This window comes from Myotis yumanensis, unplaced genomic scaffold (assembly GCF_028538775.1).
Source record: "Myotis yumanensis isolate MYYU_CA2020_CCGP unplaced genomic scaffold, mMyoYum1.0.hap1 SCAF_6, whole genome shotgun sequence".
Taxonomy (NCBI): Eukaryota; Metazoa; Chordata; class Mammalia; order Chiroptera; family Vespertilionidae; genus Myotis; species Myotis yumanensis.
In genome coordinates this window covers 37,128,739-37,154,882 of record NW_027223757.1, presented here as the reverse complement: position 1 = coordinate 37,154,882, position 26,144 = coordinate 37,128,739, and the positions used below count along the sequence as shown (strand labels likewise).

Genomic DNA, 26,144 nt, shown 5'->3' with positions numbered 1-26,144 from the left:
GATGGGCCTCAAACTTGTTTTTCACATCTGCCTTCTGCAACCTCCTCCCCGCTCCCCCCGCCCTACCCCCCTACTTCCAATGCCTTGGTCCAAGGGACTGAAGAGAGCGCTCTAGTGAGACTGAGCTGAACACGGAGCGATCTTCAACGTCTTTAAACCTTACCTGGAAATTAGAGATGTTAACACTAGTGCCTACTAAGTTGGGTTGCTGTGGGGCAAACAAGATTAAGTATGTAATGAGTTTAGTGTCTGGTTTAATTCTTGACTACTGTGATTAAAATTCTTCTTCTTCAGACGTTCATAATTTTTCTTCAGTAGACTATTGAAGGTTTCTAACTAGTCTTAGCTGCAGTGTTGTTCCCAACAGTTCACAGGAGTAGAGGAGGTCTCTCAAATTCACCTGAACATCATGTGTTTTATCTGATAACCCTCATTGGAAAAGATGCCTGATTCTGATGATATGGAAAGTTAACATTATGAAAAAGCTTTCCATAATGAGATAGATAGAAATGACAACAGAAAATGCATAACTGAGCTTAAAGGAAAGTAAAGAAAATCCAAGTTAATGTCTAACTCTAAAGATTTACTAGGGAAAGAAAATTCTGTTGTCTGGATGTATCACATTTATTTATCCATTCACAAAGACATCTTGGTTGCTTCCAAGTTTAGGTAATTATGACTAGAGCATCTTTGTGTAGGTTTTTGTGTAGACATAAGTTTTCAACTCATTTGGGTAAATACCAAGGAGTGTTATTGATGGTAAAAATATGCTTAGTTTTGTAAGAAACTATCAAAGTCTCTTCCAAAGTGACTGTACCATTTCGCATTTCCACCAGCAATGAATCAGAGTTCCTTTTATTCTACGTCCTTGCCAGTGTTTGGTGGTGTTCGTGTTCTGGGTTTTGGCAATTCTTTTTTTTAAATTAAATATATTTTTATTTATTTCATAGAGAGAGGAAAAGGGAGAGATAGAAGAATCAATGATGAGAGAGAATCGTTGACTGGCTGCCTCCTGCACACCCCACACTGGGGATCGAGCCCCCAACCTGGACATGTGCCCTGACCAGGAATCAAACCCGTGACCTTCTGGTTCATAGGTCAAGGCTCAACCACTGAGCCACGCCAGTCGTGCAGTTTTGGCAATTCTAATAGGTGTGTAGTGGTATCTCATTGTTCTAATTTGCATTTCCCTAATGACATATTTGTGTGGAGCATTGTTTTCATATGCTATTTTTCCATCTGCATTCGTTCTTTAGTGAGGTGTCTGTTCAGGCCTTTTGCCTATTTTTGACTGGGTTATTTGACTGAGTTTTAAGAGTTCTTGTATATTTTGAATAACAGTCCTTTATCAGATGTCTTCTGCAAGAATTTTCTCCCAGTTTGTAGTTTGTCTCATTATCTTGACAGTGTCTTTTGCAGACCAGAAGTTTTTCATTTTAATGAAGTCCAGCTTATCAATCATTTCTTTCATGCTTCATGCCTGAGATATCTAAAAAGTCATTGCCATAATCAAAGTTATCTATTATCTTCCAGGAGTTTTATAGTTTTGCATTTTACATTTTGATCTGTGATCCATTTTGAGTTAATTTTTGTGAAAGGTAAAATGTCTGTGTCTAGTTTCATTGTTTTGCATGTGGATGTTCAATTTGCTCATTTGTTAAAGATCAATTGACTATATTTATGTGGGTATATTTGTGGTAGCTTCTCTGTTAACATTGATTTGCCTATTTGTTCACCAATACTGTACTGACTCATTACAGTGGTGACTATAGTTAACAGTACTGTACTGCATACTTGAAATTTGGTTCTTAAGTGTACTAACTGCGCGCGCACACACACACACACACATACACAAAATAACTATGTGGGGTGATGGATGTGTTAATTAACTTGATTGTGGCAAATATTTCACAATGTATACCCACATCAAAATTACCACGTTGGACACTTGAAGTACATATGATTTTATTTGTCAATTATACCTCAATAAAGCTGAAAAGAGCTAAATCTGTAATTTTAGAGATTAAGAAACAAAGGCTCAGAGAAATTGAGATTTACCTAAGATTATACAGGTTGCTTTTTTTAAAATTATTTTTTAAAAAGCCAGTCTCGCTACTTCACATTCTAGATTTCTTATGCTACTGCTGAAAAACTGATAATCTTATTTTTTAGATTTCATTCAAATTCAATTTAGTAACTTTTCCTCTTGCATATACTTCTTGAAAATGTCATATGAGACTCTAGATTTCATTCTTCTCAAAACTCCAGGTGATTTCAAATTATAAATAATGTATAAAGCATGCCTTCTTGAATACTTAAAGAATAAAAAAGAGGCAGCCATTTAGTTATCTCAAAATCCATTTATTTTTGTTGGGAATATGATAAAGCATCTTATGTTCATAAAACAACTTATTTCAAAAGTGTAACCAACATTTCTATTTTATTGATATCAATGTTAATGTTGTTTCTTGAAGCTTTCTAACATTTACTGAGTAATTTTCTTTAACAGAGACTGACTTTTTAACTGCAAGTGTTAAAAAGGAAAATGAACAACAGATTTATTAAATAAAATGAATTACCAGAATATTCTAAATGGAATTCTAAATGGAATAACCATTTTGTTAAAGCATCAAATTTCAGACCAAGAGCAATGAACTTTAAAATGGTTTTAAAACTTATGCTGACAGAAGAGCACTCCTTCCTGGATGGCGGAGCTTTGAGTCTATTTGGGGTCTGGCAGCCATGGTACCTCACTCAGGAGGGAGAAGTTCATCAGAGGCCAGATTTTCAATTGATTTCCCTCTATGCCTTTCAGATAACTCTTGAGATGCTGGTTGCAGTCACCCAACCAAACTATTCTTTAACTGGGTCTATATTTCTGAGAGAGAGGAAGGTCTGTAATTTATGATCAAAGTCAATGGCTCTAAACTGAGGTTCCTTGTATTTTCTGGTCATGTGGGCACTCAGGTATGTAATGAGTTCACATCTCTCTATAAACTGCTCCATCTTCTTCTTATACTTTTTTCTTGTATATTCAGAACCTTTGGGGTTAAAGGCTGTAGAAAAGTTCACAGACTTGTGAATGTTTTCTGTTAGGTTAGTAAATCATTAAATTACAGAGAAAGAGAAACTGTGTATGTGTGATTGAGCTGAGAAGATATCCAAATCCCAAGCAAAATTTGGGGATTATTCTATTTCAGACCATAATAGCCTTTTCACCTTCCTCTATGGCAGCTGTGGGCAAACTATGGCCCGCAGGCCGGATCCGGCCAGTTTGAAATGAATAAAACTAAAAAAAAAAAAAGACCGTACCCTTTTATGTAATGATGTTTACTTTGAATTTATATTAGTTCACACAAACACTCCATCCATGCTTTTGTTCCGGCCCTCCGGTCCAGTTTAAGAACCCATTGTGGCCCTCGAGTCAAAAAGTTTGTCCACCCCTGCTCTATGGCATGAATTTTTGAGAGCTGGCTATATTACTCAGAGTCCCTGCTTTAAAAACTAGAAATTTAAGTTTTGGTATTTTTGTAAAAATATTTGTGCGCACGTGTGCGCATGCGTGCGCGCGCACTCACACACACACTCACACACACCATTGAAGAGACCAACCCAGCTCAACAATCCTGTTTGTCACAGATACTACAATTAGTGTTATTTCTGAGTAATATATCATTAAAAAAGACATACCTTTTAGATGAAATGCCATATAGAGTAGCGCGGATTTCTTTATACTTAAGAAAGGAAATTTGGGCTTTAAGCATCCTACTGCATTCATTGCTTTAATTAGAGAAGTTGCGATACCCTGCAGATAGGAAACAATTTAAATCATGTGTATATTTGAGTGATTTATTTTCTTAGTGGCAAATAGATAAAGAGGCTATTCTTTGCCTCCAATAATCTCCTGGGGTTAGGAAAGGAGCTTATAAAGATGCTTAGATGACCATTTAGCCAACATAAAAGAAAGCCAAAATACGTTTGGTTAAGAAAAATGAAAATTATAAATTGGGTTAGTACTGCCAGCGAGGTGATAGCTACATGGGCTTCATTACACAATTCTCTCTATTTTTATATGTTTGACATTTTCCATAGCACAACATTAAAAAAGAAAGAAAGGGACACTGGGCTTTGAGTTGTCTTGGCCCATCTCTGCTTCCATTACTCAGAACTGGCCAGATTGCCTCCACTATCTGGACCTTTGGCCACCTGACCAGGACTCTCAGAGACCGCAGAGATCACTGCAGTCAATATTCCAGAGCCTGGGGCAAGCAAATAAGGTTTGAGGTCCTCCTGATGAAATTTGGCCATTATCAGAAACCCTCTGTGGGTGAGCCTCATCTTACATTTTGATATTAAACAAGATTGAAGATGAAATATCCAGGAGAGTTGAAAAAAACAAAGTGGTTAAGAATTTTTGTGAGAGAGTACGAAACAGTAGTTGACTGTTGTTAAGTTTTACTATGTTTAAAAAGACTTATATTTAGACTAGAGGCCCGGTGCACAAAAATTTGTGCACTCGGGGGTGGTCCCTCAGCCCGGCCTGTGCCCTCTCACAGTCTGGGACCCCTCAGGGGATGTCCACTTGCCAGCAGGGAGCAGGTCTAAGCTGCAGTCGGACATCCTTAGCGCTGCTGAGGAGGCGGGAGAAGCTCCCGCCACCAATGCTGTGCTGGCATTCGTCAGCCTGGCTTGTGGTTGAGCAGAGCTCCCCCTGTGGGAGTGCACTGACCACCAGGGGGCAGCTCCTGCATTGAGCATCTGTCCCTTGGTGGTCAGTGTGTGTCATAGTGACCAGTCATTCTCAGTGGTTCTGCTGTTATGGTCAATTTGCATATTATCCTTTTATTATACAGGATAGAGGCCTGGTGCATGGGCGGGGGCTGACTGGTTTGCCCTGAAGGGTGTCCTCATCAGGGTGGGGGTCCTGCTGGGGTGCCTGGCCAGCCTCGGTGAGGGGCTGATGGCTGTTTGCAGGCTGGCTACAGCCCCTTCAGGGTGGGGGGTCCCCGCTGGGGTGCCTGGCCAGCCTGGGTGAGGGGCTGAGGGCCATTTTCAGGCTGGCCACAGCCATGGCTGGAAGCAGGTATCTGGGATTTATTTAACTTCTATAATTGAAACTTTGTATCCTTGAGCAGAGCCCAGGTCCTGGAACTCCTAGCCCCTCCTTGAGTGGAGGCCATGCCTGGAGGCCACGCCGGCTGGAAGCAAGTATCTGGGATTTATTTATCTTCTGCAATTGAAACTTTGTAGGCTTGAGCGGAACTCAGGGACAGCAGGGCAGGCGGGAAGCTTGGCTTCCTCCATTGCCAGGGGTAACTCAAGCCTCCTGCTCACTCCAGCTCTGTGGCCGCCACCATCTTAGTTGGGTTAATTTGCATATTTGCTTCTGATTGGCTTGTGGGCGTGGCTTGTGGGTGTAGTGGAGGTATGGTCAATTTGCATGTTTCTCTTTTATAGATTAGATAAATAAAGTGTGACTTCAGTAGATAGCTTCAAAGACACTATAACTCTGAAGCTGGAAATAAACCTCTCAGACACTGGATTTGTACATTTCAAAGTAAGAAAATGTTTTACAGATACTGAAATTCAAAATACAAACCAAACCACATGTCAAATGTAAATAATTTTATGACAATCTACTCTCCACTTTAGTGCAGGTATTTGAAAAGTAGATATTGCATACATCTTTTCTTAAAATGGCATTTTTAAAAATATATTTTATTGATTTTCTACAGAGAGGAAGGGAGAGAGATAGAGAGTTAGAAACATCGATGAGAGAGGAACATCGATCAGCTGCCTCCTGCACATCTCCTACTGGGGATGTGCCCGCAACCCAGGTACATGCCCTTGACCGGAATAGAACCTGGGACCTTTCAGTCCGCAAGCCGACGCTCTATCCACTGAGCCAAACCAGTTTCGGCTTGCATACATCTTTTCATAAGCACCCATAAACAAAATGGTTAAAGTGGATTTGCAGCTTAAAATCAGAAAACTCTGCCTTGAATTTCATCTACCAAAATAAAAATTACTGTTAAAGACGAGGTCATTGTGTCCAGCCGGCATTGCTCAGTGGTTGAGCGTCAACCTATGCACCTGGAGGTCACTGTTCAATTCCTGGTTAGGGCATATGCCTAGGCTGTAGGCTTGATCCCAGTGGGGGGCATGCAGGAGGCGACCTATCAATGATTTTCTTTCATCATTGATGTTTCTATCCCTCTATCTCTCTCCCTTCCTCTCTCTGAAATCAATAAAAATATATTTTAAAAAATTTTACTCTTCCAATGTATATATAGAGAGGAAGAAAATAGTGTAACTGAACCTGTTCCAGATATCCAGGCAAAGGAAGACTAGTGAGATGTATTGGTTCCTTTAATGGAGGAAGTTTGTATGGAAGCTTCTGATTCCAGTATTTCAGTGGCGTTCTAAAAACACAAGGTTCATTAGATGATGGTCACAGATAGACTCATTGTGTGTATACAGGCATGTAGATACAGGAGAGACAATGAAAAGATATGTTCACTGCCCATTTTCTCCACTTTTAGAAATTCACGACCATCACGTTTGCCTCAGTCCCTAGCTCACCTATTCTCAGTTTTCTCATTTTTCACAGCAATTATATACAATTTTCTTTATTCTCTTCAAACTTCTAACTCTCCCAAATAATCCCCTACACAGATGCCATGCTATATGAAGAGACAATATCTTAACTGTTTATCACCAGCAAAGCCCCACACAGGCTCCTCTTTGCATGGTGAAGCTTCCTTCTCATCTACCATCAACTCTCCACCCACACTTGGGATCCCCACTCTCCCCTCTCCCTAGGTATCTCACTATAGCATTCCTCTCTCCCTCTCACCTTTTGCATTTCTTTCCCATGCATTGGATCTTCCCATGCATCTGCCTTTAAACATGCTCAAACCTCCCCCATTGGGGGTGGGGGGGAAGAAATAAAAAAGAAAAACCACCTCAGTCCTTCAATCTCAAATTTCTTCCAGTAACTAATGTCTTTTCTTTTTACAGTTAAACTTCTTCAAACAGTGTACTTCACTAGAGATCACAGACTATTGCACAGATTCCATCTGCAGATGTGATTTGATCCACATATTATTTTTTAAAAATGTTGAATCAGTCACAGACATTTAAAAATCAGGAAAAAATTAATAGAAATGTGGTTTCCAACTTCTTGTGAAAAACAGAAATGGCTGTCAGTAGATGACTAGCTGCTGCCCTTTTAAGTGGGGCGCCTGCAATTGAGTGGGCAGCAGACCCCACTACTTCCTGTTGCTTCACCTCCAACCTGCTTGCCTCACTTACATCACCTTCCTGGCACTGTAGACATCTGTGCTTGTAAATTCTGGGCTACAGCCAAGGCCTTCATTTCATCACCTCGCACCCACTCCTTGACACTTCGTAATTGGCTACTACTCACCTTATTCGACTGAAGCCATTCGTGCCAAGGTCACTGGTGACCCGTTATAACCTAAATCTGACACACTTTCTTTTTTTTTTTTTTTTTTTTTTATAATAATTTTTATTTCTTAAAGTATTACAAAGAGTATTACATATGTCTCCTTTTCCCCCCCATGACATTCCCCCGGCCCCTCCCCCCGCCCCCCCCCGCCCCGTGTCTTGTGTCCATTGGTTAATCTTATATGCATGCATATAAGTCCTTCAGTTGGTCTCTTAATCCCCCCCCCAACCCTCCCCAGGCTCCCCATTGTAGTTTAACATTCTGTTCAATGTTGCTCTGCTTCTGTATCTACCCATGTTCTTCAATCCATACTGGTCCCCTTTATTTGTCCCAACCTCACTGGAGTAGTCTCAACCTCACCAGGGCCGTCTGAGCCTCACCAGGGCCGTTTCAACCTCACCGGGGTCGTCCCTACCTCACGGGGGCCGTTTCAACCTCACCGGGGTCGTCCCTACCACACCAGGGCCGTTTCAACCTGACTGGGGTTGTCGCTACCACACCGGGGCCTTTTCAACCTGACCGGGGTTGTCCCTACCACACCGGGGCCGTTTCGACCTGACTGGGGTCGTCCCTACCTCACGGGGGCCGTTTCAACCTCACCGGGGTTGTCCCTACCACACCGGGGCTGTTTCAACCTGACCGGGGTTGTCCCTACCACACCGGGGCCGTTTCGACCTGATTGGGGTCGTCCCTACCTCACGGGGGCCGTTTCAACCTGACCGGGGTTGTCCCTACCACGCCGGGGCCGTTTCGACCTGACTGGGGTCGTCCCTACCTCACGGGGGCTGTTTCAACCTCACCGGGGTCGTCCCTACCTCACGGGGGCCGTTTCAACCTGACCGGGGTTGTCCCTACCACGCCGGGGCCGTTTCGACCTGACTGGGGTCGTCCCTACCTCACGGGGGCCGTTTCAACCTCACCGGGGTTGTCCCTACCACACCGGGGCTGTTTCAACCTGACCGGGGTTGTCCCTACCACGCCGGGGCCGTTTCGACCTGACTGGGGTCGTCCCTACCTCACGGGGGCTGTTTCAACCTGACCGGGGTTGTCCCTACCACGCCGGGGCCGTTTCGACCTGACTGGGGTCGTCCCTACCTCACGGGGGCCGTTTCAACCTGACCGGGGTTGTCCCTACCACACCGGGGCTGTTTCAACCTGACTGGAGTTGTCCCTACCACACCGGGGCCGTTTCGACCTGACTGGGGTCGTCCCTACCTCACGGGGGCCGTTTCAACCTGACCGGGGTTGTCCCTACCACGCCGGGGCCGTTTCGACCTGACTAGGGTCGTCCCTACCTCACGGGGGCCACTTTCAAATGCTGTCTTGCTTCACCTCCAAGCAGCATTTACACCTGTTGGCCACACCCTCCCAGAGACTCTCTCGCTTTCACCTCTGAGCCTCCCCTGCTGGCTCTCCTTTCACCTCTCTATGGGTTCTTCCTTCTCATTCTCCCTGGTAGGCTCTGCTGACATTCCTTTGTCGGTGTTTCTCTGGGCTTGACCTAAGCCTGCTGATTTTCCCACATTACCCTTCACGGGTGATCTCAAACATGCTATAGTATTTTGGACAGGGTTTCTCCAACAGCCTCATAGCTGGTATTCCTGCCTCCAATCCATCATCAATGTTCCAATGATGATCTCTTTCCAAAGCCAATTTGATTATAGCACTCAAAACCAGTCAGTGTATTCGACTGCCCATGGAATCAAGTCTAAGTGATTGATGGTGATTTTACGTGACCTTCCACACTTGGGCCCGGCTCACTATCTCCAGCCTCCCCTCCTGCTCCTTTCCCTCTCCACATCACATCTCGCCATGCTGAATTTCTTGCAGCTCTGGGATCGCCTGGGCCAGGTTTGTAGGTCCCTCTGGTTAAAGCCGGTCCTTTTTTCTTTTCCTAGTCAAGTCCCACTCCTCATTCACAAAGAGACAATCTAGTCAGACTTTCAGGCTATGCTTTCCCACAACTCCTGGTATTTCCCCACCCTAAACCCCATCATAACCTGTTTTCTTATCAGGTACTTAGTGTCTCTTTTACCTCTGAGCCTCAGGCTTTGGAACAGCAGGGACCAGACCTTGTTCACCATCACATATGTACGTACATGTGTGTGCATATGCATGTATATGTGTATGTATGTGTGTGCACAAGTATCTATCCCACCATGGCACACTGAACATAAGAAGATATTCAAGAAATATGTGACTTAGTGAATGGTCTCACCTCAAAAATTTCTCAAGTTTTTCACTATTCTCACAAATGTATATACGATCACGATATTCTATGGCATACTTAATGTTCCCAGGTACTAGGGCTTCATATCTGAAAGACAAAAAATTTCATAGTATAATTAATATGCAGGACTGTGTCAATAAAACATCAAATGTTTTATTTTTCTAGCTATGCAACTCAAGAAAGAAAGAATATTTTCCAGTTAAACAGTAGTGACCTTTTGATCACAAAGTTAAGACTGTTAAATGAACCACTTATTCCGAGTAGAGATCTCATCCTGTGCTTCCACGAGGACTTGCCTTTGGTTTCCATCCTGATAGGTCACAGGACAGTAGCCGTGGAGCTCAGCACACTTAGGGAACCGCTTCTTCAGCTCTGACAGGGTCAGCCTCTTGGGGATCATGTCGGCAGATGGGAGTGGATGAGGTGCTAATGGAGGCACGTATAATGTTGGGTTCTCCAAAAATTTCTATAAAGACAGGATTACAGCAATAAGACCATTTAAACCAGGAATACCATGCCAACCAAAAACCCACTGAGGCTCTCCTGGTACTCCCTCCATTTTCAGAAGCAACGTTTGGTCCCTCAAACCATCTGAGAGTTGCTCTCAAGCACTACCGTAACTCCTTCCTTGGCTGGAAATTCCTTACAGTAATACTCCCAAGTGATCACATGTAAGGTCTCTCCTAATCTACTCGCTTGCTCTTCCATTCATACAAAAATATTTGCTGAGTTCCTACTATGTACCAGGCACTGGAGAGCACACTGTCCCTGCCCACTTGTCTCCCTGTCCTGCAGTATAATGAACTACGTGCATGCCCTTTGCCTCAGTTACCACGCTATAAAATGGAGGGGCGGAGCAGATGCACGTTCTTCCGGTTTTTAAATTCTGTGATTACCATTTAAATAAGCAGAAAGAATGCCTCCTTAATTAAGTGATCAAAAAACTCTAATTCTTCAGAGGCAAATAAAATGTTCAGAGGCATCTGGTTAGTTTTCAACTACCAATCATAATACTAGAATAAATCTGCATTCTGTTCCATTAAACAGAAAAATAAGGTATACAGAGAATTCTAGTGACAGAAAAAAGTGTAAAACAGGAAACATTGCTCATTTCTACTAACTTTGACTTCCCTTCTGCACTCTTGGAGCTGAATCCCATCCCCTGGGTGCTCTCCTGTGGCTCAGCAAGCGTCCCCTCCTTTGGTGACACTCACTGTTGGGTCTCCCTACCTGTTAAGTTGGCCCAGGCTGAGGGCCCATCACTGGCCCTGAACATCTACTTTGCGCTACAATATGTTTGGGATGCAGTCTCAGGACTGGCTTCCGCGTTGCCTCGTTGGTCCCAAAGCCACAGATTCAATGAGGCTCCTGGTGCCCAGCTCCTGGTGTTCACAACTGTGCCCACCCCTTCTTAGCTGATGAATTCTGAGACAGGAATTTTCTTTCCCTAGGAAATATTGGGAGTTAGGAATAAACTTACATTCAGTTTTTCCCGAGAACCCATTTTATAATAATGCCCTCTGAATTCTGCGGCAAATTCCAAGGTCTCCATTTCCGAGCAATCAACTAGCTCATATGATTCTGCCAGGCTGACCGGGCAGAACTGTCCAAACTCGCCCAGGCGAGAAATCAGTTCCTGAGGTGTGATGCATAACTTGTCAATGCAGGCAGCTTTCCCTATTATCAAGAGATGAACTATTAGCATACATACATCTTTTCATAGAAAATACACTGATTTTTAAAATGAAAATATCTTCAATTACATAGCATCATACAAATGCACACACATTCTATATTTCCGAACAATAGAGTAAAAAGTAAAAGTTTCTCTTCACACCTCTGTCCTCACAGTTCCATCTAAGAGAGGTGACCACTGTTGTTTGCATCATTTTCAGACCTTCTCTGCATAGCTGTATGTACACAAGTGTATTTTTTTTTTGCATACAGTATGCTTATGCCACTATACTGTAAAACTTATTATCAGTTAGTTGTGGTCTTTGACATCTTTCCATATCAGTTATATGATTTACCTAATTTTTAAAATTGATGCATAGTATTCCCCATTGTATAAATATACATATAGTTTACTTAACCATTTATCTGTTAATGAATATTTTGTTTGTTTTTAATTCTTAGCTATTATAAATTATATATATTATTAAAATATATACACACATATATGTATATGTATGCATATGTACATACACCCACTCACACATATACATTTGCTTCATATTTTTGATTTTTCTATGGACAGATTTTAGGAAGTGCAAATAGTTTGTTGACATGATGTTACTAACACAAACTTCCCCCTATACCCAGATGCCACCCAAAAGAAGTGAAGAAACATTTATCCAAAAGTGACTAGGTTTATCCTAAGGAGTCTATTTTTAAAAGCCCAAGTGCCTTAAATGGACAAGTTTGAGAGTTTCTTTCCAATACTTCACTGGAATGAGGACCTAATCTAAGGCAGGGAGGGTAAAATAAGGTAACAGAAAAATAAATGAGGCATGATTTTTGCTTTCAAAGTCTGTTGTGGAATGTATTACTAGTGTGATGTTATCTAAAAGTTATTGGTAATCCTATATAATAAAGAGGTAATATGCAAATTGACCATCATGCCCTCACACAAGATGGCCTCCCCCCTGTGGGCACAAGATGGCTACCACAAGATGGCTGGCAGGGGAGGGCAGCTGGAGGCAACCAGGCCAGCAGGGGAGGGCAGTTGGGGGGGACCAGGCTGGCAGGGGAGGGCAGTTGGGGGGGACCAAGCTGGCAGGGGAGGGCAGTGGGGGATCAGCCATGAAGGGGAGGGCAGTTGGGGGGGACCAGGCTGGCAGGGAAGGGAAGTTAGGGGTGACCAGGCTGGCAGGGGAGGGTAGTTGGGGGTGACCGGGCCTTCAGGGGAGGGAGGGCAGGTGGGGGGAACCAGGCCTGCAGGGGATGGCAGTTCAGGGCAACCAGGCCAGCAGGGGAGGGCAGTTAGAAGTAACCGGGTTGTTGGGGAGGGCAGTTGGGGGGGACCAGGCCGGCAGGGGAGGGCAGTTGGGGGCGACCAGGCCTGCAAGGGAGGGAGGGCAGTTGGGGGGACCAGGACTGCAGGGGAGGGCAGTTGGGGGCGACCAGGCTGGCAGGGGAGAGCATTTAGGGGTGACCCGCCCAGCAGGGGAGGGCTGTTGGGGGTGACCGGGCCGGCAGGGGAGGGCAGTTTGGGGCGATTGGGCTCGCAGGGGAGTGGTTAGGGGCAATCAGGCAGGCAGGCAGACAAGCAGTTGGGAGCCAGCAGTCCCGGATTGTGAGAGGGATGTCTGACTGCTGGTTCAGTGGGATTGGGCCTAAACCAGCAGTCGGATATCCCCCAAGGGGTCCCAGATTGGAGAGGGTGCATGCTGGTCTGAGGGACACCCCCCACACCCCCAGTGCATGAATTTCATGCACTGGGCCTCTAGTAGGTTTATAAAAACTCAATTCTTCCTTCGATTGCATTCTTTATCTTCATTTCACATACTTTTTAAAAATATACTTTTACTGCTTTTAGAGAGGAAGGGAGAGATAGAAATGTCAATGATGAGAGAGAATCATTGACTGGCTGCCTTCTGCATGCCCCCTATTGGGGATCAAACCCGCAACCCAGGCATGTGCCCTTGTCTGGAATCGAACCCGGGACTGTTCAGTCTGCAGGCTGATGCTCTATCCACTGAGCCAAAACAGCTAGGGCTTATCTTCATGTCTTATAATACTCAGGTGAAAACAAATTCCCAATCTGCAGACCAACAGGAACCAGAGATACTGGTTATGCCCAAATAATGAAGTAAGTCAGATTCAGTGATGCAATTATCATCAGCATCTCACTGCAGTTTTTCTTGTACAAGATTCTCTTGGCCATCCTGCTCTCTCATACCTTTTTATATCTTCTCTACAGTTTCTAAAGTTAAACAAAGTCATTAAGCAGGTGTTTCTGAAACCCCCTCCAGATGAACTGTTTGGAGTCACTGTTTTTTAGAGGTAATCAGGTGTAGATAACTTTTCTTTTATTTTGTGTCTTTTTGGAGAAAAATCAAGAAACATATAGGAATATATAATCAACCATTTTCTTTCATAGATTCTAAATATAGATAAAAAGACATTTTATGCTGAATTAATTTTTTATAGACTCAACATTTATATAATACCATAATGAATGTAAACAGTAAGGATAACTTTAATTCTTGATTCCTAAACAAAATTTTGACAAGTGTCACTCCACAGATTACTGCCCTCAATAACTGGCAATCTTGAAAAGAGCTTCTTACATAGCATCCCAAACACCATGAACTCTTCTAGTGGAAAACCATGCATTAATTTTATGTGCTAGGTTCACACAGGCACTCAAAGATGATAGTAATTTATTAAAACAAATATATATGCCCACAAAAGTTGGAAATTATTATATATATAAAATACTGATTAAAAATGTGGGAACAAATGTTCAAATTGAATGAATTATAGTAAGACGAGCCGTGTGTGTAGACTTTAAATTCATATTTTATTTTATTTTAACAGTTATTTAACTGTTTTCTTACCTTCTTTTATTCTTTCCAGGTATGTCTGCATGTATCGATTCACCATTTTAACATTCGTAATGACTTCATTCCATACCCACCATTTGCTGTGAAAACCATCAATCACATACCAGTTCTGATGTTGTTCTTGGTAATATTGCTTAATCTCAACAATATTTTTGTGGTACTTGGACTTCTTGACAGCTATAATCTGTGAGCTATTGTGTAATGGATAAGGCAAACTAATGGAGAAATAGAGAAGGAATGGAAAACGCTGTTTAAAACATACTTTTTTCCCCTGGATGATTAAAGTTCATTCCTTAATCGCTGTTTTCATCCCATCCCATTACCTTTGTTCCTTTTTTTTTTCCAGGAGCAATCTTTTGAAAATCTCCTTGGAAGGTACATCCAACTCAAAGATGATCAGGGGAATGATTGACTCGGCCTCCAAAAGACTCACTTGATACTTGGTTACCGGATATCCATCGATGATAACACTAACAAGGAGAAACATGAAAATAAAAATTTCAGATTTCTTTTCTCTCAGACCTTCCTTTCTTTCTACCTGACCAGTTTATCTCTTTATGAGTAGCTCTATGCTCTTCCTTAAGTAACTTGATCTATCATCTTTGCACTCCACTCATTTTATCTCTCTTTATTTTAAATATATTTTTATTGATTTCAGAGAGGAAGGGAGAGGGAGAAAGAGATAGAAATGTCAATGATGAGAGAGAATCATTGGTTGGCTGCCTCCTGCACGCCCCCAACTGAGCATCGAGCCCACAACCCAAGCATGTGCCCTGACTAGGAATTGAACTGGTGACCTCTTGGTTTCGGGGTCGCTGCTCAACCGCTGAGTCACACCCGATGGGGCTCTCTCTATATATTTTTTTTTATCTTAGTCAGCTCAAGGCTCAGGAGGAAGACAGTATACACAGGCACACGGCTCTGAACTCATACACTTAGCATCATAGGACTAGGTTTTGGCAGGATTCAAGAGATAACATTAATACCGTAAAAACTGTGTTATTTAATTGAGGAGGCTAGGGTGTGTGGAAGGGGAGATGAAGAGGTGGTGAGAGAAGCCCTATATTTCTGGGAGAGAGTCATTCCATCAGGACCCATCATGCCACTGGGCAGAAATGAAGGAGAATTTGTTAGTCCAACAGTTTGAAATAGTGGGAGTTATTATCAAACTGGGAGGAGGAGTAAAGGCTGTTCATAAATTCTGGGAGGAGTGGTCCTCAAAATCAGGGAGATGCTGGCTGATGGTCATCAGGAAGGGATAGTTTGGAGTAAGTCACAGGAGGCCTTCCTTCAATACTCCCAGCCAACTCTCTAGCCACTAAATAGTTCCACGTTTCCTGGCCCAGCAGAGTGTAAATTAACCTAGCCACGCAAGCTTAACAGACAATGTATGGGGTGTCCTTGTCGTTGTCTTTAATGGAGAGTAGCTCAATTTCTCTCTCCTGTGAAGGGTTACTTGAGGGGCCCTCAGGATTGGGGAAATTCAGGGAAAATAGGTAGTCACTCTCCTGGTATTAAGGTGAAATAGAAAACCTTTGCGACTCAAACAAGATTGCTCTTACTGAGATTTCTTGTGTGCAAAGCTGACCTCCAGGGAGGGGTAACTCAATTTGCATAAACCCCAGGATCTTCTCTGAGGAGAAAAAAACTCCTTTGATACATAGTTATAGGATATCCACATCCCAGAATCTGCTCCCTCATAACTGAAATTAGGAGAACTCTCCAAGGATTTGGTTACGCAGCAGCTGCAGGGAAGGGCAGAGACTCCTGAACATAAAACCACCTTGAGTAAATGAGGGAATCGAGGTCAGTGACCTGGGCTCAAGAGCAGGGCCTTGGGCTTCCCGGTCATTTACTACTGGGTGTGACCAGTGCCTGCACCGAGGGAGCAATGGTTGAGCAGAGGAGTTTAAGCTGAAGGCATAACTCAAGCACAGACAGCCCTCCTGTCCAAACGTAGCATTCAGGGGAGGGGCACTGCTCCCGTGACAGGGGAGGGCCACTTCTCCATCACTCCAGGAGGCAGTACGAAGCTCTGTTGAGTTGTGGAGGTCACACTATGAAACAGTGTGGTAATATCACTTCTCCCCCAGAGCTAGATCAGGACAGTTGTCACCAGTCAACGGGAAAGTCCAAGCCCTGAGACTTTTGGATGACTCAGGGTTGCTGCAGAGAGTCAAGTGGCCAGCTTGTTACGCTGGCCTGTCAGTGTTCAAGCCAAGTCTTAGCTCCGTAGAAAACTAAAATATGTGACCATATAGGTACCCAAAGTTTGACAAGCAGATCACACTTTTATAAGAGCTTTAGACCCTATTTAAGACAAGTGTTTTGAATTCCAGTGAGTAATTTTTTGAATGAGTCCACCACCCACTCCAGTTACCCGCTTACCCTGCGGTATTACATGCACTGTGCATCATAGATACTTCTAAGGCTTGAATAGCCAGTGAATCAGGTACTGTCAATCCTTTATGAAGATGCCAATTTAACATAAGTGCCAGCTCTGTGTCTGGTTGGTTGCTTAACACGGAACGCAAAGCGTCTCCTACTGACAAACGCTTTATGCCATATTCACTTGAAATTTTTTTGGCAACTGGAAAACATTAAAACATTAAACTTACTCCATTTCACAAAGTCATCAGTTAACCTTAGTGGCAGATTATGGGCAATTAATATTAACAGCAAACTAATCTTCACATTCCTCAAAGAAATTTGGAAAATTAAAATTGTTACATTTTACTGAATTAATACTGTCAAAGGCCAATTATTATTAATACTTCAGGTATGTGGCTGATGAATCTGGGTAATGAACCAACTGTGGGTTTTTCTCATAACTCAACCAACACTTAAATTTTCTTTGCCTTCTTTTGCATGAGGTAGCAAAATTATCGAGAGCTTTACATTTTATGTGAACTATTAATGTTTGGTATTATGTCCAAAATAACTCAGTTAATCCTCTAGGAAATAATTTTCATAAATTATAATGGCATACTAGACATTTAAATAGTAATTTACAGATTATGGGGCCATTTTTCTTTTGTAACTCTGATATTTTCAACTATTCCACCTAATGGGTAGCATGGATATTGAAATTCTAATTTTATACATGAGACAACTGAAGCCCAACTAAATGGAGTGATTTGTCCAAGGTCATGTAGAAGTTGCCATTGGTTGAAAAAAGACTCACCTTGGCCTATGCTTCTTCTGAATGAGACCAAGCAATGGCTTCCAGGAACTAGTACTACAGGTGGGAGTGCTCTGTTGGGGTCCATATGCCTTGCCCTCCTCTAGAGACAGCAGTGTGTAGAGGCCCATCTCATCCCATAGGAATGCAGATTAGTTGATTACAGGTAAGATCACCCAAAACAGAGATGGCAGAACCCTTGGTCTTAGTTTTGCCACAAATGCTAGAATCAAACCTATTTTTTTAAAGTTCTGAAAATAATTAAGCTTTTACAATTTGACATTTTTGTTAAAGAATCAACCTCTCTTTCCACAAAGAAATGAGAAATCAGAAGGTCTTGTCTCCATTTTCATTTTCTGCTGTGGTTGTGGGATCTTATTTTGAATGCCCATGTTCTGCTCACTTTGGGAAATATCCTTATCTTTGTAAAACATATAGAATAGGGCTATTAAAGGCTCTTGTCACATTAAAAAGTTTAAATGAGCAAAACAAACTTCATCTGTAGAGGTGGGACACAGAACTCCCCTTTATTTTTCCTGTTGACAAATTGATCTTTGCCCTCATCTCCTCCCTTCATTCTCTAGTCTATGAGTCATTAAGTCCATTGTTTTTCTTTTAAATATCCCCTGTATCAGCCCTTTCCATTCTATTCTTTTTTTAAAGTTTTATTTTGTTGTTTAAAGTATTACAAATAGTAGTACATGTCTCCTCCCCCCCCCCCCCCCACTGGCCTCTCCCCCGCCACCCCCCTCCCCCAAGCACAATCCCTCACACCCCAGCCCCCTACTGTCTGTGTCCACTGGTTTTGCTCATATGCATGCATACAAATCCTTTGGTTGATCTCTTACCCCCTCAACCGCCTCCCCGGATAGTTGGTTTCTGGTGATGTGGCATTACTTTTCAGTGCATTCTTTTATGCTTAGGGATAACAAAGACAAACACATCCTTACCTGTAGTTTTCCCAGATTTTGGAGGCCCCACAATTGCAATCTTAATGGGCATATTAGGCTTAGGTTTGGGTTGGCGAATATATTTGATTGGGTTCTTCATAAATTTTTCTTTAGTTTCCTTATTAGATAAAAAGTAAATATACTGACGATGGATTACAGGATAAAATGGATTATCTGGACTTTCAATTGACTTGAGTGTCTCTCCTTCACTTAGCTGTAATAGATACACAATTAAATTTGAAAGTTAGTTTTAATTTACATAGTTTTTTCCCCCAAATATATTTAAAAATAAAATTTGTAGATTAAGAAAATCTTCCTTATAGAATAAGAAAACTAATTGTAATCAAATATTAATATTAAAAATTGTGAACAAATTATTTTATACCTGTACGTCAACGTTCTCAAGAGGCTTTCAGTTTATGACTACTAGAGTTCTTTGATTTCCTTTATAATATTTTTAGTGTGTATACTCAATGTTTCTGCTAAGGAGTATTAAGTTGTTGGGATATATTCATGGGCCCATTTATCTTTACAAACAGGTCCATTGCTCAGGTAAGGCGATGGATAGGAATGTGTTACCCCAAATGCAAAGTTCAAAAGCCCAACACCCAAAGTTACTGACTTTGGAGATAGGCCTTTGAGGAAGTAATTAAAGTTAAATGAGTCCTAAGAGTGGGGCCTTAATCCAATGGGACTGGTGTCCTTATAAGCAGAGAAAGACCAGGAGTGCATGAACACAGAGGAAAGGCTGTGTGAGGACATAGCAACAAGTGGTCGCCTGCAAGCCAGGAAGAGAGGCCTCACCAGAAAACCATCCCTGCTGGCACCTTGGTCTTAGACTTCCAGCCTCTAGAACTGTGAGAAAATTAATTTCTGTTGTGGAAGCCACCAGTCTGTTGTATTCTGTTATGTCAGCCTGAGTAGACAAGTCGGGGGTGGGGGGCTGAGTTATCTTTTAGGATATACTGGTAGGACAAATCCCACAGGTTTCTCTTTCATATTTTTTATACAGACAAATTCCCACTCACATAATCAACAGGAGCCACAAAAGGAAAAATATCCAGGTAAAAGGCAGCCTAAGGAGTAGGGAAGGAATGGAGGAGGAGGAGGGATCCCACATCTTTGCATTGTTGATGAGAACTGGGTAATGAACTGATGCTAGGTTTATATGTCTTTTTTTACAGCATCAGATGGCCAAGCATCAGCCATCCCTGGACTTGACAGGGTAGATGTGGAACAGCATGGTAACGCTGTTCCTCCCCCAGAGCTACACCAGGGCAGTTGCCAGCAGTCCAGGGTACTGTCAACATTATCATTGTTGGGCCTGAATGAAGTTTGTGGCTGGGAGTAAATGCTATGGATAAGGAGAAACTCAGGAACGGGGTGGAAATGTCCGTTCTATGTTTTATATTTGGTCATAAAAGAACAGCTGAACATTCAATGGTTCCATTTCAAATTACCAAATTAAGTGTCAATCCTTACAGTAAGATGACACTAATACTCACGGTGTCATCAAATCAGAAATATCAAATTGTCAGGTGCCAAGGAAGATTTCCTAACAGCCCTGACAAATGATTCCTTATATGCTTGCACCCTTCCTATGACCATGCACTCATTTCTCCACAAGGCATTTTTATCCAATCTTAATTATGTCTGGACATGGGCCCCTTTTTTTCTCCCTAATTAGGCTTCTAATTTTGCCTGCTTCTTTTCCTATCTTACCTATCTCAGAGAACATTAGGGCATGTCGATTTTTCGTAGGCTTTCCAGGTGATTCTAGTACCTGCTTAACTCTATCCAATTCTCTATGCAGGGAACTGTCACAGTATTTTTACATTTTAGCATGAAATTTGAAAAGGTTTCTCTTATGATTAAGATAAAGAAAATAGCAAAATTAAGTAGAATTGAAACTGACTGTGTCAATAACAATCAAGAAGGAGGTTTCAAGTAACATGCATATGGTTTTCATTTGGACCTATCCTCCAAAATACTTTTTTTCTTTTATCAGCAACCAATAATAATAGTATATATTAATAACAATAACTAATACTAATTGAGTACATACAAAAAACCAAGCACTGCCCTAACCGGTTTGACTCAGTGGATAGAGCATCAGCCTGCGGACTCAAGGGTCCCAGGTTCGATTCTGGTCAAGGGCATGTACCTTGGTTGCGGGTACATCCCCAGTAGGGAGTGTGCAGGAGGCAGCTGATCGATGTTTCTCTCTCATCGATGTTTCTAACTCTCTATCCCTCTCCCTTCCTCTCTGTAAAAAAATCAATAAAATATATTTAAAAACAAAACAAACAAACAAACAACCAAGCACTGTTGCAATCACTTTATAGTAATGAACTCATTTCATCACTGTAACAATCTTTTCAGGTAAGGACTATTTTTATTCAATTGTATTAACATGAAAGACTCAGAGAGGTTAAGCAATGTGTTCAAGTTTACTCAGCTACTAAGCAGTGGTTTTGAACTCAGTTTGGCTCCACAGGCCATGTCTTCTCCACTGTGCTACATCACTAATAGAAATTTGAAGGTAATCTGGTTGAGTGCGCAAATCGCTACGAGATGACATTCTTTTATTGTCTTTATGCTTGATGCCATCCCGTAAGAATCTGCTTGTTGACTTATTTATTGCCTATCCTTCCCCACCAACCTAACTGGAATATAAGCTCTACAGCAGCAGAAACCCTGTCTTTTTTGTTCACTATTTTATTCCCAGGAACTAGAATTGGCATGTTCTTGATTAATATATGTTGAAAACCATCCTGACTATAATCAATAAGTCATCAAATAACAAATGTTGGCAAGGATGTGGAGAAAAGGAACTCCTGTGCACTGTTGGTAGGATTGCAAATTGGTGCAGCCACTATGATAAACAGTATGGAGATTCCTCAAAAAATTAAAAATAGAACTACCTATGACCCAGAAATTCCACTTCCGAACATTTATCAAAGTGCCCGTCAATAGGTGACTAGACAAAGAAGATGTGGCACATATACACAGTGAAACACTATGTGGCCGTTAAAATTAATGAAAACTTAGCATTTGTGAGTTAGAGGGTATTATGCTAAGTGAAATAAGTCAGACAGAGAAAGACCATATGATTACACTTATATATAGAATCTAAAAAACAAAATATTGAACAAACAAAACAGAAACAAACTCATAGAGAACAAACTGATAGTTGCTAGATGGGAGGGGAGTAGTTGGGGACCTGGGTGAAAAAGATGAAGGGATTAAGAAATACAAATGGGCAGTTACAAAGTAATCACAGGGATGTAAATTACAGCACAGGGAACACAGTCAGTAATACTGAAATAACTGTACGGTGTCAGGTGGGTACCAGACTTATTGGGGGAATCACTTCATAAGTTACATAAATGTCTAACCATTATGCTGTACACCTGACACTAATATAATATTGAATGTCAACTGTAACTGAAAAATAAAATTAAAATAAAAAAATGCCACAATTGAAGTTATTGAGTTCCAATTGGATTAAATCTATTTGTACACATTGCATAAAAACAAAGTACGTGGAAATAATTTTGTTATGAACACCAATGGCTCATTTTGTATTGTGTCTCACACTTTCCATAGGACTTTATACTCTTACAGTCGATCACAGTGGTCTGGTGACATTATTCTTCTATCTTACAGGCGAGGAAACAGAATCAAAGAGGTTAAATGACTTGTCTAAAATTAGATAGCAAATTAGTATCAGAATTCAGCTCTAGATGTTTAGTTTCCAAATATTTCCACTACCATCTTCTTCTGCTGCAAAGTTAAAACCAAGTTGGAATTGGGTTAGTTCTACAGAAATAAAAGAAATTAAACCTTTCAACTATTTTTCACACTTTAGAAAGGCAAAATAACCACATGTATTTATTACTACTTAAGAATTCTGACCCTGGCTGGTGTGGCTCAGTTGGTTGGAGTGTAGTTCCTCCCATGCACTGAAAGGTCATAGGTTCAATTCTCGATCAGGGTACACACCCAGGTTGTAGGTTGAATCTCTGGTTGTCCTTGAGCTTTTATCTTATTTATTTTTTAAAATTTATCTTTATTGTTGAAACTATTACAGATGTCTTTTCCCTCCCACCCCCATTGACCCCTTCTACCCTGCATCCTCCCCTCCGAGGCCTTCACCACACTATTTTCTGTTCGATCCCCAGTTGGTGTGTCTGCAGGAGGCAACCAATCAATGTTTCTCTCTCACATCAATGTTTGTCTCTCTCCCTCTCCTTCATTTTTCTCTAAAATAAATAAAAATATAACCTTGGGTGAGGATTAAAAAGAAAAAGAATACTGTACAATGCTTACAATTTTTTAAATTATCCACTGTCTTCTTAGAGAAATACTTTAAGAAATAAAATAAAAGAATATGGCTTTCAGACGTCACATTCCTGACATTACCTTTACAGGGTCCCAGTAGCCGAATGTGCTAATATATTTATAGGTAAAGCTGAGCAGTTTCTGAGCAAGGCGTGTTGATATTGGATAACACTTCTCAAAAATGCTTGCCCGATTTTCCACCAGTGGTTTCAGTTTTTTATTCAATAAATATTGTACAATGTGGATTTTCCGAGCTCCATTAATGACAATTAGTGGTATCAAAGACTTTTCAAATTCATCCTGATGAGAAAAAGCATAAAGCCAAATATTTTTAGTGGGAAGAAGGCTGATAGTGTTCGGTGGCAGACAGACATTGCTGGTGGCTGTCTACACGAGTTGAGAGCACGAATACTTTTCAGCTTCTGTGTGACTGCATGTTGGCAGCTAGAACCTTTGACCCCTGTGGCTCCCATGCTGCCCTTATTAAGAAAATAAATTAACTTGTTTTCATAATTCTAAGTAGTGCTGACAAAAGGAAATATAGCCCTAAAATAGACATTTCTTTAGAAATGTTCAAAAGAAACTAAGGCATAAACCAAATTTCTTTTGTTTCATGCTCAAATGTCACTTTACGAATTATGAAAAATGAAGAAAAATTAATAACCTGTATTCCTTGTAAATAACGTGTATCTGTTTCAAATTTGTCTAACAGGTCACCTCTCAGGCGTTCAATCGCATCAACTTCCGGTTCTTCTTCTTCCTCACTCATTACTTCCTCCTCTTTTGGAAATTCTTCTTCAAGGATATTGTCAATAGACTCATCATCATCTGTCTCTTCGTCACTCATTTCTTCATCTTCTCTAGCAAGCTAAGGGAGAAAATAGTCACTTTTACTAAACATGTGTGAGAAGTGACACTGCTAACTGGAATATTCTGTAATAACTGGATCTTAGCTGGTGTGGCATAGCAACATTCATCTCATAACATAGTAGAACTTTAAATGTCTGGCACCCAGAAATGTAATACCTTTAAGACTCTGACACCATAGTGATCCCATAAATAAATACATTTGACAAGATATTAAGTGCTCTTTTTGTGTATGGTTGTCAGAATGGTATATTTTTGATGGTCTTCAGTAAAAATATTTAATGCGATCCAAAGAGTCTAAAGCACTCACTATTTGTGTTAGTTTGGACAAGATCAGTTTCCTCAACTGTAAGATAGGAATAATAAAAGGACCCACCTCACGAGGCTGTTGTGGACATTAAAGTTAATACATGTAAAACCCTTAGGAGAGTGTCTGGCACATAGTAGGCATGCAAATGATAGCTATTATTGCTGTTGTAGCTATGGTTGTTACTTTGCATAAAGCACTGTACTAATAGAAGAGTACACGCCCTCTAGGAGATTACGGCCTATCTGAGGAAACAAGATAATACATAAGTGATTATTAAAGAGTGACAGAATATTGATGCGAGGTGGTGTTGTATAGGCTTTAAGTGCTATAGTTCAGTTGGCATACTATTGAGCCTCACAATATTGATCCTTTTGCACTGCCTCCAAACTCTTCTCCCAGAAGTATTCCCTGTCTCAATTAGAACACTGCCTCCCAGCTGGAAACCTGAAAGCTATTCTGACTTCTTACACTCCATCTCTGCACGCCCGGTTTCCAAGGACTGTCATCTGAAATAATGCTCATCCTTTCTGCTCTCACTCCACTGTTTGCTCTCTCACCTCTTGCCTGCAGTCTTCTGAGTAGCTCGACATTTCCTAGTCTTTCTAACTGATTAGACCAAGCATGTCAAACTCAAAGGCTCACATGGGCCAAATAAACAAGGTTTAAGTTCATGTGGGCCACAAAAAGCAAAAGCTTCAATTTTCTTAGAAATGTAGGTTTATTTCGATAGAAACATGCTGAATACAAAGAGCTGAAATAAATGAGTAATTGTTAACATAAAATAATAGAACATTTTAATAAAAATTAATATTTTTCTTGAACATTAACTTACCAGACACTGAATAACTGCACAAGTTAATAAGCATAATGCAAATAAACCTATTTTTCTTGTTCTCCAAAAGCGAAATATTTCCTGTTGCGCACACCAAACAAGTCAGTCCAAGACTAATGACATGACAGTCGGCTGCTAAAATATTCGCTGCTAGTATTAGGGGAGAGAAATGGTGCACCTGTGTGTAAGGTGCGTAAGGGAAATGAACGCAACACGATTATAGTAATCAGTCATTAGTGAATGTTGTAGTTCGTTATTAATAATTATGTATAACAGGATGTTGTAAAAATTAAGTTACGAAATTTAAAAAAATATATTTTTATTGATTTCAGAGAAGAAGGGCGAGGGAAAGAGAGATAGAAACATCAATGATGAGAGAGAATCATTGATCAGCTGCCTCCTGCATGCTACCCACTGGAGAGCGAGTCCACAACCTGGGCATGTGCCCTTGACCGGGGAGCCGACGCTCTATCCACTGAGCCAAACTGGCTAGGGCAATTTAGGAAATTTTTATTAAAATTTTAAAATTTTAAATTTTTATTAAAACATACGGTTATGTTGGCTGGGCTGCAAAAATATTCATTGTGGGCTGCATGCGGCCGGAGAGCTGCGAGTTTGACATGCTGGGTTAGACCCTAGTGCAGCCGTGGGCAAACTACGGCCCGCGGGCCGGATCCAGCCCGTTTGAAATGAATAAAACTAAAAAAAAAAAAAAAAAAAAAAGACCGTACCCTTTTATGTAATGATGTTTACTTTGAATTTATATTAGTTCACACAAACACTCCATCCATGCTTTTGTTCCGGCCCTCCAGTCCAGTTTAAGAACCCATTGTGGCCCTCGAGTCAAAAAGTTTGCCCACCCCTGCCCTAGTGCCTTTAAAAGGTGTCTGGAGCTGGGATTTGAACTGTAAGGTGCAGGGAGGAAGATGAGAGGAAAAGGGCCCATTCCTGTTCTGTCTACACTCCTTCCTCTCATTACAAAAGGAGCTTGGCAATGAGATAGTGTTTCTCACTTCTGGTTCTCTTTTTTTTATTAGAACTTTGAAACCACTTGGTCTCTTGCTACTTTTCTCTTTTTCTTATACTTCAACAATTTTTAATCCTGAGCTTCGATTTTCTACGGATCATTGGAAGTGGGGTGGGATGAGCCCGCACTGCCAGCTGGGGACATTTTAGTTCCAGATGAACTTGTGCTCACCTGAGTACCTGGGTATGTATCTCTCTATTAACTACTCACCTGGGCTCAGTGCCGCACAGTTCTGCTTATGTGCTGCCCGGCTCCCTGTCCTGGCTCTGCCTATCTTTCTTCTGCCTGTGACTGCTCTACATTTTATAAATTAGAAGGGACACAGGCACCAGAGAAGGAGCCAGTGGGCAGGAAGAGAGACAAG

At 41.5% G+C, this 26,144-nt stretch overlaps 1 protein-coding gene across 4 annotated transcripts in view; it reads right to left on the bottom strand.

Annotated features, from left to right (window-relative positions):
- Positions 1-2,014: 2,014 nt before the first annotated feature.
- AK9 (adenylate kinase 9) overlaps positions 2,015-26,144 on the bottom strand; it is a 108,069-nt gene continuing 83,939 nt past the window's right edge. For 3 of the 4 annotated variants that reach the window (XM_070417933.1, XM_070417935.1, XM_070417934.1), the window contains 12 exons: positions 23,409-23,612; positions 22,826-23,044; positions 18,401-18,614; positions 16,658-16,859; positions 14,593-14,739; positions 14,264-14,484; positions 11,182-11,378; positions 9,998-10,167; positions 9,690-9,788; positions 6,320-6,422; positions 3,691-3,805; positions 2,015-3,056 (listed from right to left, as the gene is read on the bottom strand). In XM_070417933.1, coding sequence (XP_070274034.1) covers positions 2,854-3,056; positions 3,691-3,805; positions 6,320-6,422; positions 9,690-9,788; positions 9,998-10,167; positions 11,182-11,378; positions 14,264-14,484; positions 14,593-14,739; positions 16,658-16,859; positions 18,401-18,614; positions 22,826-23,044; positions 23,409-23,612 — 2,094 coding nt within the window. In that variant the 3' untranslated portion in view covers positions 2,015-2,853. Of the gene's footprint in view, positions 3,057-3,690; positions 3,806-6,319; positions 6,423-9,689; positions 9,789-9,997; positions 10,168-11,181; positions 11,379-14,263; positions 14,485-14,592; positions 14,740-16,657; positions 16,860-18,400; positions 18,615-22,825; positions 23,045-23,408; positions 23,613-26,144 lie in introns of those variants that run through there. The other variant, XR_011471843.1, reaches the window with a different exon arrangement.